Genomic DNA, 18,837 nt, shown 5'->3' with positions numbered 1-18,837 from the left:
TTGTAAGTAATGTGAACAAATGTATTACTATAGCATTTATACTTCCTACTGACAAGGGAACCTCCCCATCGCACCCCCCTCAGATTTAGTTATAAGTTGGCACAGTGGATAGGCCTTGAAAAACTGAACACAGATCAATCGAGAAAACAAGAAGAAGTTGTGTGGAACTATGGAAAAAATAAGCAAAATATACAAACTGAGTAGTCCATGTGCAAGATAAGCAACATCAAGCATACTGTCAGTTCAGGAGCGCCGTGGTTCAGTGGTTAGCGTGAACAACTGCGAAACTAGAGGTCCTTGGTTCAAGTCTTCCCTCAGGTGAAAATTTTACTTCATTTATTTTCGCAAAGTTATGATCTGTCAGTTCGTTCATTGACGTCTCTGTTCACCGTAACAAGTTTAGTGTCTGTGTTTTGCGACCGCACCGCAAAACCGTGCGTTTAGTGGACGAAAGTACGTTCCTCTCCAATGGGAACCGAAAACATTTGATCGCAAGGTCATAGGTCAACCGATTCCTCCACAGGAAAACATGTCTGATATATTCCATACGACACTGGTGACGGCATGTGCGTCACATGACAGGAATATGTTGTCGACCCACCTAACTTGTACACTTAGCGAATGGGTAAAAAGATTCTTCTACCTTGCCCGATTTAGCTTTTCTTGTGGATGTGGTAATCACTCCCAAAAAAGTGATGAAAACATAAGAGTTTGTCACATAAACTGCAACAAATGAATGCAACAGTTTCACAGTCACCCAGTTTTCCCTGTGCTCTGTCAAAACATATGTTTTTAACGTTTTCCAATTTTTTCCGTGTGTAGACCGTCAAATCCTGCATATGTCCAAGCAAATCTGAACATGTGCTGGAATTTTCGAGAGCGAAGTTGATTGTGTGAGTGCCTGAACTTTGATAATTGACACACGTTAATTGCTAGAACATAAAAAAGTTGAAATTTTTAGTCGAGGGAAGACTTGAACCGACGTCCTCTCGCACCGCAGTCGCTTACGCTAACCACAAGACCACAGCGCTCGTTAGCGCTTATGTTATACATCGACTACTCAATTTGTATATTTTGCTTATTTTTTTCATAGTTCCACAAAACTTCTTCCTGTTTTCTCGATTGATCTGTGTTCAGTTTTTCAAGGCCTATCCACTGTGCCAACTTATAACTAAATCTAAGGGGGGTGCGATGGGGAGGTTCCCTTGTGAGCAGCAAGTCCAAATAAGACACCTGGAGTAGATGATATTCGCTTAGAATTACACTGAGGTGATGAAAGTCATTGGATACCTCCTAATATCGTGTCGGACCTCCTTTTGCCTGGAGTAGTGCAGTATCTCGACGTCGCATGGTCTCAACAATTCGTTGGAAGTCTCCTGAAGGAATATTGAGCCACGCTCCCTCTATAGCCCACCATAACTGCCGAAGTGTTGTCGATGCAGGATGTCGTGCATGAACTGACCTCTCGATTACGTCCCATAAATGTTCGATGGGTAGCCGAATCACACCCCTAACTTGTCTAAAATGTTCTTCAAACCCGTTGCCAACAATTGTGGTGCGATTACATGGTGCACATCCGCCCATAAACATTCCATCGCTTTTGGCAACGTGAAGTCCATGAATGGCTGCAAATGGTCTCCAAGTTGGCGAACGTAATGATTTCAGTTGGACTCAGTCCATTCCATGCAAACACAGCCCACACCGTTATGGAGCCAGCACCAGCTTGCACAGCGCTTTCTTGACAACTTGGGTCCATTGCTTCATAGGGTTGTGCCACGATCGAGCCCTGCCATCAGCTGTTACCAACTGAAATCGGGGCACATCTGACTAGGTAACGGTTTTCCAGTCGTTTAAGGCCCAATCGATTTGCTCATGAGTCCAGGAGAGGCATTCCAGGCGATGTCGTGCTGTAAGCAAAGGCACATGCATCGGTCGTCTGCTGCCATAGCCCATTAACGCCTAATTTCTTCGCAGTCTCGTAACATATATGTGTGTCGTACTACCACATTGGTTTCCATGGTTATTTCAGAAATGTTGCTTGTCTGTTAGCACCGACAACGCTGCTGCTCTCGGTCGTTAAGAGAAGACCGTCGGCCATGGTGTTGTCTGTGGTGAGAGGCAGTGCCTGTAATTTGCTATTCTTGATACACTCTTGACACTGTGGGTCTTGGAATATTGAATTCCCTAACAATTTACAAACTGGAACGTCCTACGCATATAGCTGGAACTAACATTCGATGTTCAAAAGGTGTTAATTCGCGTCGTGCGGCCATAATCACATCGGAAACCATTTCACATGACTCACTCGAGTACAAATGAAAACTTTGCCAATGCACTGCCCTTGTGTACAGGATATTACAACGATGTGTTTATGTGCACATGTCTGTCTCATGACTTTCGTCACGTGAGTGCACAAGTGTATGTACTGCATGTTTGTCACCAGTAAGAACAGATATATTATTGTATCATTACTGCTTTTTATCGAACAGCGATACCAACTAATACACCTGGACTAGATGATATTCACACAGAATTATTAATATCCTTGGGAGAACCAACTGTGAAAAGAACTTGTCTTCTCCATTGTTTTAGAAGAAGGATTTTCAGCCTGGGTGTGATGCTCATAAAGTATATTTCTGAAAGTAGCAGTTCAACAACAGTACATTATTGTTTTTACTTCTTTTTTGTGACTAGATTTGTAGCTGATTGCTTAATTGTAGTCAATAAGTCCTGTAAGATATAGGAGTTACTAGGCTGAAACAACTATGAAACTTACTGGCAAGTTAAAACTATGTCCCAAAGTGGTCTCGATCCTAGGAAGTTGCCTTTCGTGGGCAGATGTTCTTCCGACTGAGCTATCCAGCCTCTGCTCAGGACCTGGAGTGAGGCTGGGCTGTGACTCTTGCCAGAATTTATCAGTCAGTGGAATGTTTCTCCACAAATGGCAAAGACCCTAGCATCCTGGTGGAGACTTTTAATGTGGCAGCTAGTTTCATAGTAGAGTTACAAATCCTTATAAATAATCCTTTATTAGTGAAGATTGCAAAAATTATTTATGGTCCTTGATAAATTTACAGTTCTGCTGAAACAGCTAGCCATTTTCACATCAAATTTTACAAACACTGTTGTACGTATCTAATGACCTTCCTCACACCAGGCTATGCACTATGGGTCATACTGAAAATGATGTACAACTTTTACAAATAAAATGATGTAAAACTTTTACAAATAAAATGATGTACAACTTCTACAAATGGCTTTCAACTATATAGTATTAACAACGTGAACGTTGTTGTTATGAATGCTGGTATGCAATCCATTGAAATGCTTCCGAATCACCTGTCATATCTTACGTTCTGGGGAAAAAAATACTATAAACATTACTGTGTCTAATCAACAGGCCAGTTGGAGTCACATTGTCATCGATAACTTACATATTTGTGCTTAACGGCATTGAGTTCAAAAATGTTGAGCTATGAATGATGTTAGCACAAGTCTGAAATTTGTCAGTAGCCATGTGTCTCTTACAAGCCTCTTGATTAGATGTAGCGATAGTTGTCTTCTAGCTGTTTTAGCCAAAATTAGTTCCAATAATTATAAATAATTTTTTTCATCTTGACTAATAAAGGATTTGTCATAAGAGAACATAGCCTTTAACATTGGTAGATCGCTTATCTCCACGTTGCCTATGTCAGGAAACATTAAAGTAGACACTACACAGGGTAATTTTGACAAATGTGGACAAATTGCAGGAAATGGATGCTAAGGGGACAAGAAAGGAAAAAGGGGCATTGGACACATGGCTGGAAATAGATTCCAATGGAGGTATAACTACCAGGAGGTGGAGTTCAAGATCTTTGACACTGCACTCAGTACCAACACCAGGCAGGTTTCTAGAATGAAATTTTCACTCTTCAGTGGAGTGTGCGCTGATATGAAACTTCCTGGCAGATTAAAACTGTGTGCCGGACCGAGACTCGATCTCGGTTCGCAGGAGAGCTTCTGTAAAGTTTGGAAGGTAGGAGACGAGGTACTGGCGGAAGTAAAGCTGTGAGGACGGGGCGTGAGTCGTGCTTGGGTAGCTCGGTTGGTAGAGCACTTGCCCGCAAAAGGCAAAGGTCCCGAGTTCGAGTCTCAGTCTGGCACACAGTTTTAATCTGCCAGGAAGTTTCATACCAGGCAGGTTGCCTATCGGCATGAAGTACACCAGATGACTGCGTTGATCATTCCACATGACAATGTGCTCACTTGCAATGGTGATAGACGTTGGGCACCTGATCACACGAGTTCTTACCAACTAGGGTAGCATAGTCGTTAGCACCCTGGACTCATATTCAGTAGGACAGTGGTTCAAACCCCACCTCTGACCAACAAGATTTAGCTTTCTTCTGATTACACCAAATTGCTTAAGGCGAATGCAGCGATGGTTGCTTCAAAAGGGCACTCGACAGGACGTTAAACACTAATTTCCTTCCTCTTCCGCCAGGAGTTCTTCAAGCAGAGCGATGCGGAGAAGCTGGAGGGCCTGCCAGTGACGCCCTTCATGGACCGAGACAAGATCACCAAGCCGTCCTCGCAGTGCAGCTTCATCGGCTTCGTGTTGCTGCCGCTGTTCGAGGCCCTGGGCGATCTCTTCCCAGCCCTCAACGTGAGTACCACACATCACCATCTCAAAAAAGTCCAAATAGGTTCTCAAATCAACATGCCTCATGGATTCATGTACACTTCTCTTGTGCTCCGGGGTTTGTCCCACTTTGCAGGTCATCGCTTAGTTTGAGATGATTTTAAACAGACAAACAAAATACGTCCATAGTGTTTATTTCTTATGATTCAGTGCAGAACAGACCCATACTACTCTACTTCATCCTGACCGAGCAAAGTGGCACAGTGGTCAGCACCCTGGACTGACATTCAGGAGGACAGTGGTTCTAACCCATGTCTGATTGTCCTCATTTACGTTTTACGTGGTTTCCTTAAATACGAGGTGCATTCGAGTTCTAAGGCCTCCGATTTTTTTTCTAATTATCTACTCACCCGAAATCGATGAAACTGGCGTTACTTCTCGACGTAATCGCCCTGCAGACGTAAACATTTTTCACAACGCTGACGCCACGATTCCATGGCAGCGGCGAAGGCTTCTTTAGGAGTCTGTTTTGACCACTGGAAAATCGCCGAGGCAATAGCAGCACGGCTGGTGAATGTGCGGCCACAGAGAGTGTCTTTCATTGTTGGAAAAATTCAAAAGTCACTAGGAGCCAGGTCAGGTGAGTAGGGAGCACGAGGAATCACTTCAAAGTTGTTATCACGAAGAAACTGTTGCGTAATGTTAGCTCGATGTGCGGGCGCGTTGTCTCGGTGAAACAGCACACGCGCAGCCCTTCCCGGACGTTTTTGTTGCAGTGCAGGAAGGAATTTGTTCTTCAAAACATCCTCGTAGGATGCACCTGTTACCGTAGTGCCCTTTGGAACGCAATGGGTAAGGATTACACCCTCGCTGTCCCAGAACATGCACACCATCATTTTTTCAGCACTGGCGGTTACCCGAAATTTTTTTGGTGGCGGTGAATCTGTGTGCTTCCATTAAGCTGACTGGCGCTTCGTTTCTGGATTGAAAAATGGCATCCACGTCTCATCCATTGTCACATCCGACGAAAACAAAGTCCCATTCGTGCTGTCATTGCGCGTCAACATTGCTCGGCAACGTGCCATACGGGCAGCCGTGTGGCCGTCCGTCAGCATTCGTGGCACCCACCAGGATGACACTTTTCGCATTTTCAGGTCGTCGTGCAGGATTGTGTGCACAGAACCCACAGAAATGCCAACTCTGGAGGCGATCTGTTCGACAGTCATTTGGCGATCCCCCAAAACAATTCTGTCCACTTTCTCGATCGTGTCATCAGACCGGCTTGTGCGAGCCCGAGGTTGTTTCGGTTTGTTGTCACACGATGTTCTGCCTTCATTAAACTGTCGCACCCACGAACGCACTTTCGACACATCCGTAACTCCGTCACCACATGTCTCCTTCAACTGTCAATGAATTTCAATTGGTTTCACACCACGCAAATTCAGAAAACGCTGTTCAAGTAAGGAAAACGTTGCTATTTTAAGTATTTAAAACAGTTCTCATTCTCGCCGCTGGCGGTAAAATTCCATCTGCCGTAAGGTGCTGCCATCTCTGGGACGTATTGACAATGAACGCGGCCTCATTTTAAAACAATGCGCATGTTTCTATCTCTTTCCAGTCCGGAGAAAAAAAATCGGAGGCCTTAGAACTTGAATGCACCTCGTAGTTTAAGCCAAATGCAGACATGGTTCCGTTGAAAGGGCGCGGCCGCTCTCCATCTTTCCCAAATCCGAGCTTGTGCTCTGTCTGTAATGACCTCGATGTAGAGATGTCAACAGGATGTTAATCACTAATCACCTCCTCGTCCCTCTTCCTTGTCCTTCTCCTCTTCTACCTGGTGTACTCAGTGTTGCCACCACACTATAAACTATAGACCATTTAAAATTACTTGACAGTTGATGTCCATCACTTGCCACTGGTGTTGGCACATCAGGTGCCGGCTGCCGCTCGGTTGTAGGGGTCACACAAACGTGTCACCTCACAAGTGCAATTAAGGGAACACTGTATGACCTATGCCACCAATGTTAATTTATCGAATTTTGTGACCCATTATCTTGGAAACTATTTAAGAGACCCTCTTACAATTTTCCATAATTATTGAGTGCACCTTTCTAGATACACTGAACTAGAATTGTTTGCAAAATTGTATTGTTGGGCACGTTATCATTTTCTTTCAAACACTCAATTTTTTGACAGAATTTTGTAAATAAGTGAACATAAAAACAGAACAACTCAGGATATTTTAATTATTCTAGTTCCATATGCGTTGAATCTCACACTCGGAATGCTGTGATAATTTCACACCATCAGTACTTTTTTAGAAAATGGGTCATTTATTGCAAACAGTGTAGTTCAGAGATATTGAGGTTTAAAACTTTTTTATTACAAAATCTTGTACAGACTTACATTTCTGCGTCTTTTATGCACTAGAACTGCCCTGGCCCATAGCCTGTGTCTCCTTCAGTGTCACAACAGCCCACTGCTTGCCTCCTCCTTTTCTTTCTTGCTTCTTTTGTCATTTCCTGATTAGCTAACTCTGCTTCACGTACACGAAGCTCATCCAGTTCCCGCAGTCCTTTAGCTGCGTTCTGTCCAAATCTTACCCCTAACTTCTCCAGAACCTTACGTATTTCATAGTGCCCACCATTAAAAATTATTACAGTGTTAGACACTGCAAACTTCAGAGTCATAAGGCCAAGAAATACATTTTTAGGCACAGGGCACCGCAAAACATTATTGAAGGACTCATTCACATTGTGGGTCTTCCCATGTAAACACTTCTTTAGTAGCTCAGGATTTGCCACATCTCTGTAAATAGGTTAGATTGCCTCCGTTCCTGGCAAATATCGTTACTTTTACCACTGTCACCCGTTTGTAAAGTTACTTTCCTTTTCAATGCACTATGGGGCGTAGTCACTTCAGAAATATTATTGTGGTTTCCTTCACTGTTAGCACACGTGTTTTCAAGTTCTTCGTTAGAAAATGCAGGTCTCACATATCTCTTAGCAGCAAATTTGCGTATCTTCAAGTTACTTTTACACTTAGTCATTTTATTTACCTATAAAAAGCAACCGGATTTAGCTTACTACAAAAATAGCAGATAATCACACTACTTTCAATGCCTACTAGTATCAGAAACAAAGGACTGAGCCGGCCGCTGGTGGCCGAGCGGTTCTGGCGCTACAGTCTGGAACCGCGCGACCGCTACGGTCGCAGGTTCGAATCCTGCCTCGGGCATGGATGTGTGTGTTGTCCTTAGGTTAGTTAGGTTTAAGTAGTTCTAAGTTCTAGGGGACTTATGACCTCAGCAGTTGAGTCCCATAGTGCTCAGAGCCATTTGAACCATTTGAACAAAGGACTGATTTGTTTATTCGTAATGCCAACTTCTGAGACGTAGCAGTGGGCACAAAACAAAGCAATTCACAGCCTTCTAGACTGTGTAGTTCCCAAGATTGCTCAACTGTGGCGGTATATGTGTAGGTGCGAAATTTGACAGTCACGCCCCAACATTCAAAATATTATTTGAAGGTCTCACAATCGTCTGATTTTAATGTATTACATACCAAAATGTTCAGGAAAGTCCAAAGTACATTATGGAGTAGAAAACAGAAAATGTCAAACTTCAACGAATTTGACCAGTGATTGAACTGCGGCAGACAACGCGTATTGTAGCCCCATATTTGAAATCGTCTCCTAAGTGAAGTGTAATGACTCTGAGAAACCGCTGGTCAGCAGTCTGTGGCAGAATTAAAATCACGATAGCTTTGTTTTGGGCTATTAAAGCTAACCTCTACGAGTAAACTCAAGACAGTTCAGTTTCAGTGCTAAAAGCAAACCGTAATTTCTCGCTGTAACTGGTTACCTGAAACTGTCCTCAAATTGGTTACACGAGCTGCCGCGTTACCAACCGATGAGCAGTCCTGGCTGACGCCTGGTTGCGGATTATAGACGACACAGGCAGATTCCACACCAAGAAAGTTAATACGATGATGAAAAAGAGATGGCACAGAATTAGAAGTAAAACAAATTACATTTGAACCAGTCAACTGAATAAAAATGACAATCAAACTCTTTTGATTGGATTTTGAAGTTAAAAAAAATTCAAAACATTTGAAACTACAATCTTCAATATGGGAGGCTATTACACTAACCATTGCGCTGTTATATGCTTGATTGCCATCTCCCAGTCGCAGTGATCAACTGCAGCCATCAAAAACTCAGTTTCACACAATGTTCTGCAAAGCTTATCTAATGAGAGACAATCTGTGTGATTATGATCATCTTTATATGACGCTGAATCGCGTCATGGGCGGAAATATCCAGTAGTGTTTAGTTAGGGCTGTGTAGGAAATGTGTGCATTTCATTAGCATATACAAGCTGATCCATTCATAGTGACGGGGCCAAATATCTCACGAAATAAGCATCAAACGAAAAAACTACAAAGAACGAGACTCGTCTGGCTTGAATGGGGAAATCAGATGGTGCTATGGTTGACCCGCTAGATGGCGCTGCCATAGGTCAAACGGATATCAAATGCGTTTTTTTAAACAGGAACCTCCATTTTTATTACATATTCGTGCAGTATGTAAACACATAGGAATGTTTTAGTTGGATAACTTTTTCTCTTTGTGATAGATGGCGCTGTAATAGTCACAAACGTATAAGTACGTGGTATCACGTAACATTCCGCCAGTGCGGACGGTATTTGCTTCGTGATACATTACCCGTGTTAAAATTGACCGTTTACCAATTGCGGAAAAGGTCGATATCGCGTTGATGTACGGCTGTTGTGTGCTCTGTATGCTGCTCGGTATCCTGCACGACATCATCCAAGTGTCCGAAACGTTCGCCAGATAGTTACGTTATTTAAGGAAACAGGAAGTGTTCAGCCACATGTGAAACGTCAACCACGACTTGCAACCAATGATGATGCCCAAGTAGGTGTTTTAGCTGCTGTAGCGGCTAATCCGCGCATCAGTGGCAGACAAATTCCGCGAGAATCGGGAATCTCAAAAACGTCGGTGTTGAGAATGCTACATCAACATCGACTGCACCCGTACCATATTTCTATGCACCAGGAATTGCATGGCGACGACTTTGAACGTCGTGTACACTTCTGCCACTGGGCACAAGAGAAATTACGGGGCGATGACAGATTTTTTGCACGCGTTCTATTTAGCGACGATCACAACCAACAGCGGTAACGTAAACCGGCATAATATGCACTATTGGGCAACGGAAAATCCACGATGGTTGCGACAAGTGGAACATCAGCGACCCTGGCGGGTTAATGTACGGTGCGGCATTATGGGAGGAAGGATAATTTGCCCCCATTTTATCGATGGCAATCTAAATGCTGCAATGTATGCTGATTTCCTACGTAATGTTCCACCGATGTTACTACAATATGTTTCACTGGATGACAGAATGGCGATGTACTTCCAACATGATGGATGTCCGGCACATAGCTCGCGTGCGGTTGAAGCGGTATTGAATAGCATATTTCATGACAGGTGGATTGGTCGTCGAAGCACCATGCCATGGCCCGCACGTTCACCGGATCTGATGTCCCCGGATTTCTTTCTGTGGGGAAAGTTGAAGGATATTTGCTATCGTGATCCATCGACAACGCCTGACAACACGCGTCAGCGAATTGTCAATGCATGTGCGAAAATTACGGAAGGCGAACTACTCGCTGTTGAGAGGAATGCCGTTACACGTATTGCCAAATGCATTGAGGTTGACGGACAGCATTTTGAGCATTTATTGCATTAATGTGGTATTTACAGGTAATCACGCTGTAACAGCATGCGTTCTCAGAAATGATAAGTTCACAAAGGTACATGTATCACATAGGAACAACCGAAATAAAATGTTCAAAGGTACCTACGTTCTGTATTTTAATTTAAAAAACCTACCTGTTACCAACTGTTCGTCTAAAATTGTGAGCCATATGTTTGTGACTATTACAGAGCCATCTATCACAAAGCGAAAAAAGTGGTCCAACTAAAACATTCATATTTCTTTATGTACTACACGAATATGTAATAAAAATGGAGGTTCCTGTTTAAAAAAACGCAGCTGATATCCGTTTGGCAGCGCCATCTAGCGGGCCAGCCATAGCACCATATGGTTTCCCCCTTCAAGTCAGACAAGTTTGGTTCTTTGTAGTTTTTTCGTTTCATGCTTGTTTCGTGAGATACTTGGCCCAGTCACGATATATATATATATATATATATATATATATATATATATATATATATATATATATGTGTGTGTGTGTGGGGGGGGGGGTTTGTTGTCGAGGAACTGGAAGTGATATGACCTAGTGGTGGGCAGGAAATCGCGTATCTGTTAGAAATCGCAGTGACTGAGAAGTCACAGATATCACAGTAGCAACTTTACAGAATCTAACTGCGATTTCAGTCACAGTTAGCAGTCGCAAGTAGTATTTCACATTCAAAGACGTGAGCCATCTATTGGTCGAATTTAGCACTGCTTTCTGCGATTTCAGTGACAAGTCGCAACTAAGAGTCGCAAGTAGCATCTAAAAAGCGCGGTTAACAGTGGCATCTGTTGGCCGAAGTTCGTACTACGTCCATCTCTGCGGTACGCTATGGAGTCTAACTGCGATTTCCGTGACAAGTCGCAACTAAGAGTCGCAAGTAGCAACTAAAAAGCGCGGTTAACAGTGCCATCTGTAGGCCAAAGTTCGTACTACGTCCATCTCTGCGGTACGCTATGGAGTCTAACTGCGATTTCCGTGACAAGTCGCAACTAAGAGTCGCAAGTAGCAACTAAAAAGCGCGGTTAACAGTGCCATCTGTAGGCCAAAGTTCGTACTACGTCCATCTCTGCGGTACGCTATGGAGTCTAACTGCGATTTCCGTGACAAGTCGCAACTAAGAGTCGCAAGTAGCAACTAGAAAGCGCGGTTAACAGTGCCATCTGTGGGTCAAAGTTCGTACTACGCCCATCTCTGCGGTACGCTGTGGAGTCTAACTGCGATTTCCGTGACAAGTCGCAACTAAGAGTCGCAAGTAGCAACTAAAAAGCGCAGTTAGCACTACCATCTGTTGAGCAAAGTTCATACTACGCTATTCGCTACCGAGTCAATCTGCGATTTCTGTGACAAATCGCAACTAAGAGTCGCAAGTAGCAACTAAAAAGCGCAGTTAACATACTTTTCCTAGTGTCATCTGTTGACCGACGTACGTACTTCGTTATGAGAGCCTTGTGCCTCACGAGATCGATGTGCTGTGTGTGCATATGAAGGGCTTATTTCAATAGTGGTACAAGTCCATTTTTGTTAATTTTGAGATATAGAGTCGTAAAGTTAAATGAGCGCTGAAAAATCTGCAGATGAGATACCAGAAATATTCAAGCATATGGCTTCTTGCTAGAGATGAACCTTTATTTATGTTTGTTTGGATCACTAATTTTAGAAGCATTATAGACAGAAAAGTGGAGGTAATGGACTTGTACCACTATTGAAATAAGCCTTTCATATTATATGACGACATGCACATTCAGCACCAGTTATGGTTGGTCAAATACTGCTGTGACTCTGAATGTATTATATTAATAAGAAGCAACATTGCCATTTTCTCCTGAAAATATCAAGTAACGTAACAAATGTGTTTGATTCTGCTTCCAATATGACAGTTTTGGTTAATACTCCACATGCCTACAGGACTTTGCAATGTTAACACAGCAGAACTCAGACATCTATATAAGTGTAGAGAAATGAAAACAGTCATATGAATGCCTCACTTTTGTTCCGATACAGTTCAAGACTCGGGAGAAAAGTTTTACACCTGGTGTTCTACATGGCAACTTCACACACAAGAACTTTTTGCCGACACTACTACCACCTACATAAGTAAGCTTTTCCTGTGTTACTTTCAAGTAATGCACTTAAGCTATTCCTGATTTAACTGGAAGATCTGTACTTCTCACTTTCATATCAACAGCCTCAAAATGCATATTGTAGACTTCGGGATATGTTACAGGTCAGTGTCACACCAAGATTGTGGAGAAAGGGGGCGGGGGGGGGGGGGGGGCATGTCGCTCTCCAACAAGTGTTTACCAATAAGTAAGTGGCGGAAAATTATGGGTATAGGACGGCTTAAACATGTGGAAAATGAGATTTTTATTATTCACTCACTGTATTTGACATTTATTATTCCTTTAAAATCGCACAACAACTTCAATAAAACACAGCTTAATCATTCACACACTTATTTCACAATTGTTTCACTTTTAAACTGCAAATCCTCTAAGAGCTGTCTTGAATCTTCACGAGTCTCTCCCAACAGCCTTGATGTGGATAGATACGTACAGCAACCAGTAATCAGAGTCAGAACTGTGTCTGCAAAAACACAAGGATTATTAAACAATTTTTGCTGCCATTAATTACTAGAAATATAATTGACAGAGTAGATTGCTAATATTTGCTATAATGAATATCACATTTGCAAGAACGATCTCACTGAAGTAATTAAGTCCATCGAAACGCTTAGAAACTAACCTCTCGTCTGACGAAAACGGTCTAAAGACGCAGTGGCAATTTCTTCAGATCTGTTGACAATGATATTTTGAGTTATCACTTTACTGAGTGACTGAAATGTAGTTCAGGTACCTGTGAACATAACAATATGTTAGAATTCATTTTCTAAAGACGAACTATTACGGTACTGTACGGCTACTTACATATTAATTACACTATTAATATTTTCACAGTTGTTTCTTTAATACAAAATTAAAGCCAACGGAAGAAAAAACGTAAAACATACTTGCCAATGACAGGTTTGTTGCGATGCAATTTTCCGTGTTGACAGATGTAACTTTTTCATACAGTAGTAAGTCGCAGAAATCGCAGGAGTCACAGAAATCGCAGAAGTAGCAGAAGTCACAGAAATCGCAGAAGTAGCAGAAATCGCAGAAGTCACAGAAGTAGCAGAAATCGCAGAAGTAGCAGAAATCGCGGAAGTAGCAGAAATAGCAGTGGCGGAGGGATACACGACCTATGTTCCTTAACTGCGACTCTTAACTGCGACAAATCGCAGTTAAGAATAACAGATACTGAAAAGTAGCATTCACAGAAATCACTGATATCGGAAAATCGCAGTTTAGCCCATCACTAATATGACCAACCATTCTGGCAGTTTGACAACAGTGAACGGATTGGGCGTGACGTTGAGTGTTGTGATTGGAGGAAACCAGCCACAGGGCGTGAAGTGTCAACTGTCAAGTAATTTGAATCAGACTACAGTATCTGATCACGTGAACAGCTCTACAGTATAGTAAATGTCGTAATTCCCTGAATATTCTATGCGCGATTACCCTAACTGCCGACCTGCAGCTGACTCGGCTCCTCGTATTGTGGTGCCTTGTGAAGTTGAACCTTTGGCGTCAAACGAGTCCTTCTATATCAGGATTACAAAGTGTCTTACAAATCAAACCCACAGTCTCTGGTTACAGCGTTTTTACGCTTTGTGCAGACAACAGTGCTGTCTTCGCAGACATCCTGTTCCTGTAGCAGGTCGGTCACCAGACACGACACGAATGGACTTCTTCTTTCTCTCTTCTTCTTCTTCTTCTTCTTCTTCTACTACAAGCATGTGAAGCGCCTAAGTTACGAGACTCCAGGATTATAGTGGAAGTAGTACACGAAACTCCTGGAATGGTTTAAATGGCTTTGAGCACTATGGCACTTAACATCTGAGGTCATCAGTCCCCTAGACTTAGAACTACTTAAACCTAACTAACCTAAGGGCATCACACAAGTCCATGCCCGAGGCAGGATTCGAACCTGCGACAGAAATAGTAGCGCGGTTCCGGACTGAAGCTCCTAGAACCGCTGAGCCACTGCGGCCGGCTGAAACTCGTGGAGTTCTTGACTGTGTAAGACAGCCGGTGGTGCGTGATGCGCTCGTCGACATTTTGAGCAACGCCTGTAAGGCTTCTGTGTTATGCTGTTTGTGACTTTCCCATGATAATAACTGCTTCATTGGTTCACGGGCGTCGCGTCGAATAACATTGTGAAAGCTACACAATATCTCAACGAGACACCTGCTCGTCATCTTCAGGTTTTGCTGCAACGGCTCGCCAGTATATCCGCTGGCTCGCGAGAAAAGCGCAGGGACCGAGGTGCTGGTGCTATAAAGTCATGATCGACGAATCGTAGACCATAGCGACATCCATTGCCCCCTGCCTGAGGAACGGGCCACGGTCTCCACATGCACGACGTTGGCATGGTGTTAGCGCCCAGTTTAAGTGTCTGATTCCCCGCGTGTGTTGACTCGGATACATGCCAAAGTTGGTCCCCATGCTACGTTGAGTTGATATCTCGTGTCTCCATTAATCAGGTCGTCGAATATACTTCGACTGCTTCTTAAATAATGGAGTCCCAGTATATGGAGGCGGACGAAAGGATCTTCGTCTCTCCATAGTTAATGCTACGTCCCAAGTCAAGAAAGTGTTGAGCAAGAGAAGACTGACCCGCCCCAGTGTGTCGTCTATGTTCAGCACATCTATCTTTCATAAAGTGACATGTCTGGCCGATGTGTGCATTTCGACCTTCATGCGCTAAATCTCGAGGAAAGCCACAACAAACGAACAACTCCGCGAGGATGGTATTCCTACCCTAGGTTGGTACTGTGTCGTTTAAGAGCGGCAGGCTGTTCAAGAAACATCAAATGAAATGTGTCTTCCGCTTTCCAGCGCGAATACAAACGATGTTGGCTTCTGTTAAAGATAATCTAGCTGTAAGGAGACCAAGGGTATACAGCGAGAATGTTCAAATGGTTCAAATGGCTCTAAAGCCGTCGGCACACGGACCGTGCATCCGAACGTTGAGCGTTGAGCGTGCCGAGTTTCTGACGTCATAGCGTGAAATAGCACGCTCGGGAGTGGCTCTGGCTCTGAGCACTATGGGACTCAACTGCTGAGGTCATTAGTCCCCTAGAACTTAGAACTAGTTAAACCTAACTAACCTAAGGACATCACAAACATCCATGCCCGAGGCAGGATTCGAACCTGCGACCGTAGCTGCTCGGGAGTCTTTCCGAACGTGCAGAGCAATATCTGGCATGTCAGATATTCTGAGCGTGCGTCTCAGCGTTGACCAATGAGATGGCGCAACGCCACCTACGTCACACGCACGCCGTCTCCCTTCAGTACAGAGTTGTGAGGCGCCATATTGGCATTCATTTTAAGCTTATATGTATATATGCTATTTCTGAGCACCAGCAAATTCAGAATCACTGGAAAACCCGTTGTTAACTGTGTGATTCGTTCCAATGAAATAACGAGAAACATCATATTCGTGGCAAAAGACTTATTGCAACTTGCGTATTGCCGGCCGCGGTGGCCGTGCGGTTCTGGCGCTGCAGTCCGGAACCGCGGGACTGCTACGGTCGCAGGTTCGAATCCTGCCTCGGGCATGGGTGTGTGTGATGTCCTTAGGTTAGTTAGGTTTACGTAGTTCTAAGTTCTAGGGGACTTATGACCTAAGATGTTGAGTCCCATAGTGCTCAGAGCCATTTGAACTTGCGTATTATGAGACTAGGCTATTTGAAGGCAGCGACACACGGATGATCCACTAAAACGCATTGTTCTTGGTACAGTTTGTTATAATTAAATTTCAATTAGTAACATATCTACCATAAGGTTTTGATTACTTATATTGCATGTGTTGTTGGTTTAGATGCCGGCACGGTAGCTCAGCGTGTTCGGTCAGAGGGTTACGTACCCTCTGTAATAAAAAAACTGAGTTAATCGACCAGCAATGAACTTAATTGGATGTCTTACGACGTCCGCCCCGAGTAGATACAACGAACAAACTGAGATTAAAAGGGAAAAAAAAGCGTAATGAATAGCTTCACTGTCTTGTATTGATTTGCTAGTTGGGGCGGAGGTTCGCATCTTGACACTGCTAAATTTTATTTCCTAACATTCGCGTTTCCATTAGGTTCTGATACTGTATTATTAGTTTAATATAAGTATAAACTATACTTTTGATGTTATGTAAATATAAGTTCACCATTTTTTGAGGGGTGACTTTGTTCGATTGGCTTAATCTACAGGACAGCTTGCGCTACTTGTATGGAGATATTTTGCTCCTTTTCCTTTTACGCTTCGTAATTCACATGTTGCGAAGATTCTGCTACTGGGTAGGAACAGTGATTAAGTAAGACTGACCTTGGGGTTTTACTGAAATGTAGGAATGATGAAATAACGTTTATCTTATGCGGAGAAGTATTCCAAATTTGTACCCCACTGTTTGTAACGGAACTTTTATATGTCTCTGTCCTTATTGATTGGACATGGTACTCTCCTTTTCGTGGACGATGGACGAAATGTGCGTTTTAATAGAGCTAACGTGGGAATTTCACGCTCGCCCGTTTAGCAAACAGTGCGATTTACGAACTAGAAACATTCCTCAAACTGCCGCTGGAGTGCGTTGCGATCGCGTATACCTCGTTGGGGCGCACATACCGTATGCTCGAGTCGCACCGTTCCTGAGCGTTCAGCAGCACGTTGAACTTGGCACGCTGCACATTAACGTTGGACAGCACGGTCCGTGTGCCGACAGCTTAAGCACTATGGGACTTAGCATCTGAGGTCATCAGTCCCCTGGACTTAGAACTACTTAAACCTAACGCACATCCATGCCCGAGGTAGGATTCGAGCCTGCGATCGTAACAGCCGCGTGGTTCCGCACTTAAGCGCCTAGAACCGCACGGTCCCAGCAGCCGGAGCGAGAATGTTAATAAAAAAACAAAAAATACAGGGACTAGAAGTGGAGGAAAAAATGTCCTATGAACATGTGTCTGGAAATGCATCGTTGCCACGTCATATGGCCCTCACGAACCGACAATGTGCCATGTGTATATTGTGTGTTTCAGAATGTGCGATTGAGGCAGTGTAATGTAAGCAGTACAGTGGTTCGTCGGTAAAGAAGGCTGATAAATCTCGTAATTGTGACGGTCTGGCGCTAAAAGCATCGGCAAAATCCTTCTTGTAGCGGGAAGTCCGCTGGTGATAATGCATGCACTTGTTGCATGTGACAGCTCGTGGTCGTGCGGTAGCGTTCTCGCTTCCCACGCCCGGGTTTCCGGGTTCGATTCCCGGCGGGGTCAGGGATTTTCTCTGCCTCGTGATGACTGGGTGTTGTGTGATGTCCTTAGGTTAGTTAGGTTTAACTACTTCTAAGTTCTAGGGGACTAATGACCTCAGCAGTTGAGTCCCATAGTGCTCAGAGCCATTTGAACCATTTTGAACCATAGATGTTAAGTCCCATAGTGCTCAGAGCGATTTGACCCTTTTTTTGCATGTGACACGGATAGCACCGGTTGTCATGCGGGATACATATAATCGCACTTTGGCTTACATCATGTTCTCGAGCCTTTTGCCTGTATTAGGGTAGAAGCAGGTCCTCAAATCTGATGTACACACAGTCTACCGCCTCCCTGCACGTACATATGTCTGGAAGGACCCAAGCTCACACAAACGCCCAAAAAGGGCTTGAAATATTGCGTGATGTGGTCGGTCACTGTGAGGGTGCTTGTTTTGCTATAGCCATGCTGCCTTCTGACCGTTTCCATCAGCTAGGCCATACACGGATATCATCTCGGGTTGTTGCTGACATGAGTACTAGACGGTTCTTACAGTACGCTGGGTCAACCACACAGCCTCCAACACACAAGGTACACATGGCACGTGGTCAGAGGAACTGTCATTCGTCAGCGCCATCTAACGGGGCAGCGATGCGTTTTTGGACACATGTAGGATTTTTCTCCTGCACTTTGCCAGTTTTATTAACGTTCACCCAGTGTAGCCCTGGGTTGTCTTTAACAGACCCCAACATCGTTTGTACTCGCGTTGGAGGCCAGAAGATGCATTTCATTTTAATGTTTCTTGAACAGCTTGCCGATTTTGAAGGACATGCCATCAACATATTGTGGAAAAACCATCCTCGAGGAGTTCTCCATTTCTTGTGACTGTTCTCGAGGTTTTAGTGTGTGCAGTTTCAAAGGATAAATGCGCTGAACACAGACGACACAACAGACTGGGTGAGAAGTCAGAAGTCAGAAAAGTCTTCTGATGCTGTACACGGGACGTAGCACGAAATATGGGGGGACAAAGACCCCTTCGTCTACCTCCACGTACTGGGACTCTAACATTTAAGAAACAGTCGAAATACGTT

The 18,837-nt window shown here is 43.8% G+C and overlaps 1 protein-coding gene across 1 annotated transcript in view; it reads left to right on the top strand.

Annotated features, from left to right (window-relative positions):
- LOC126212741 (high affinity cGMP-specific 3',5'-cyclic phosphodiesterase 9A-like) overlaps positions 1–18,837 on the top strand; it is a gene marked incomplete at its 3' end in the record, with an annotated part of 260,309 nt that overhangs the window by 155,285 nt on the left and 86,187 nt on the right. The window contains exon 10 of the mRNA XM_049940150.1: positions 4,487–4,648. Within this exon, the coding sequence (XP_049796107.1) occupies positions 4,487–4,648 (162 nt within the window). The remainder of the gene's footprint in view (positions 1–4,486; positions 4,649–18,837) is intronic.

Source organism: Schistocerca nitens, chromosome 11, assembly GCF_023898315.1.
Source record: "Schistocerca nitens isolate TAMUIC-IGC-003100 chromosome 11, iqSchNite1.1, whole genome shotgun sequence".
In the NCBI taxonomy this organism is placed as follows: domain Eukaryota; kingdom Metazoa; phylum Arthropoda; class Insecta; order Orthoptera; family Acrididae; genus Schistocerca; species Schistocerca nitens.
This window is presented reverse-complemented; position numbering and strand designations above follow the sequence as displayed.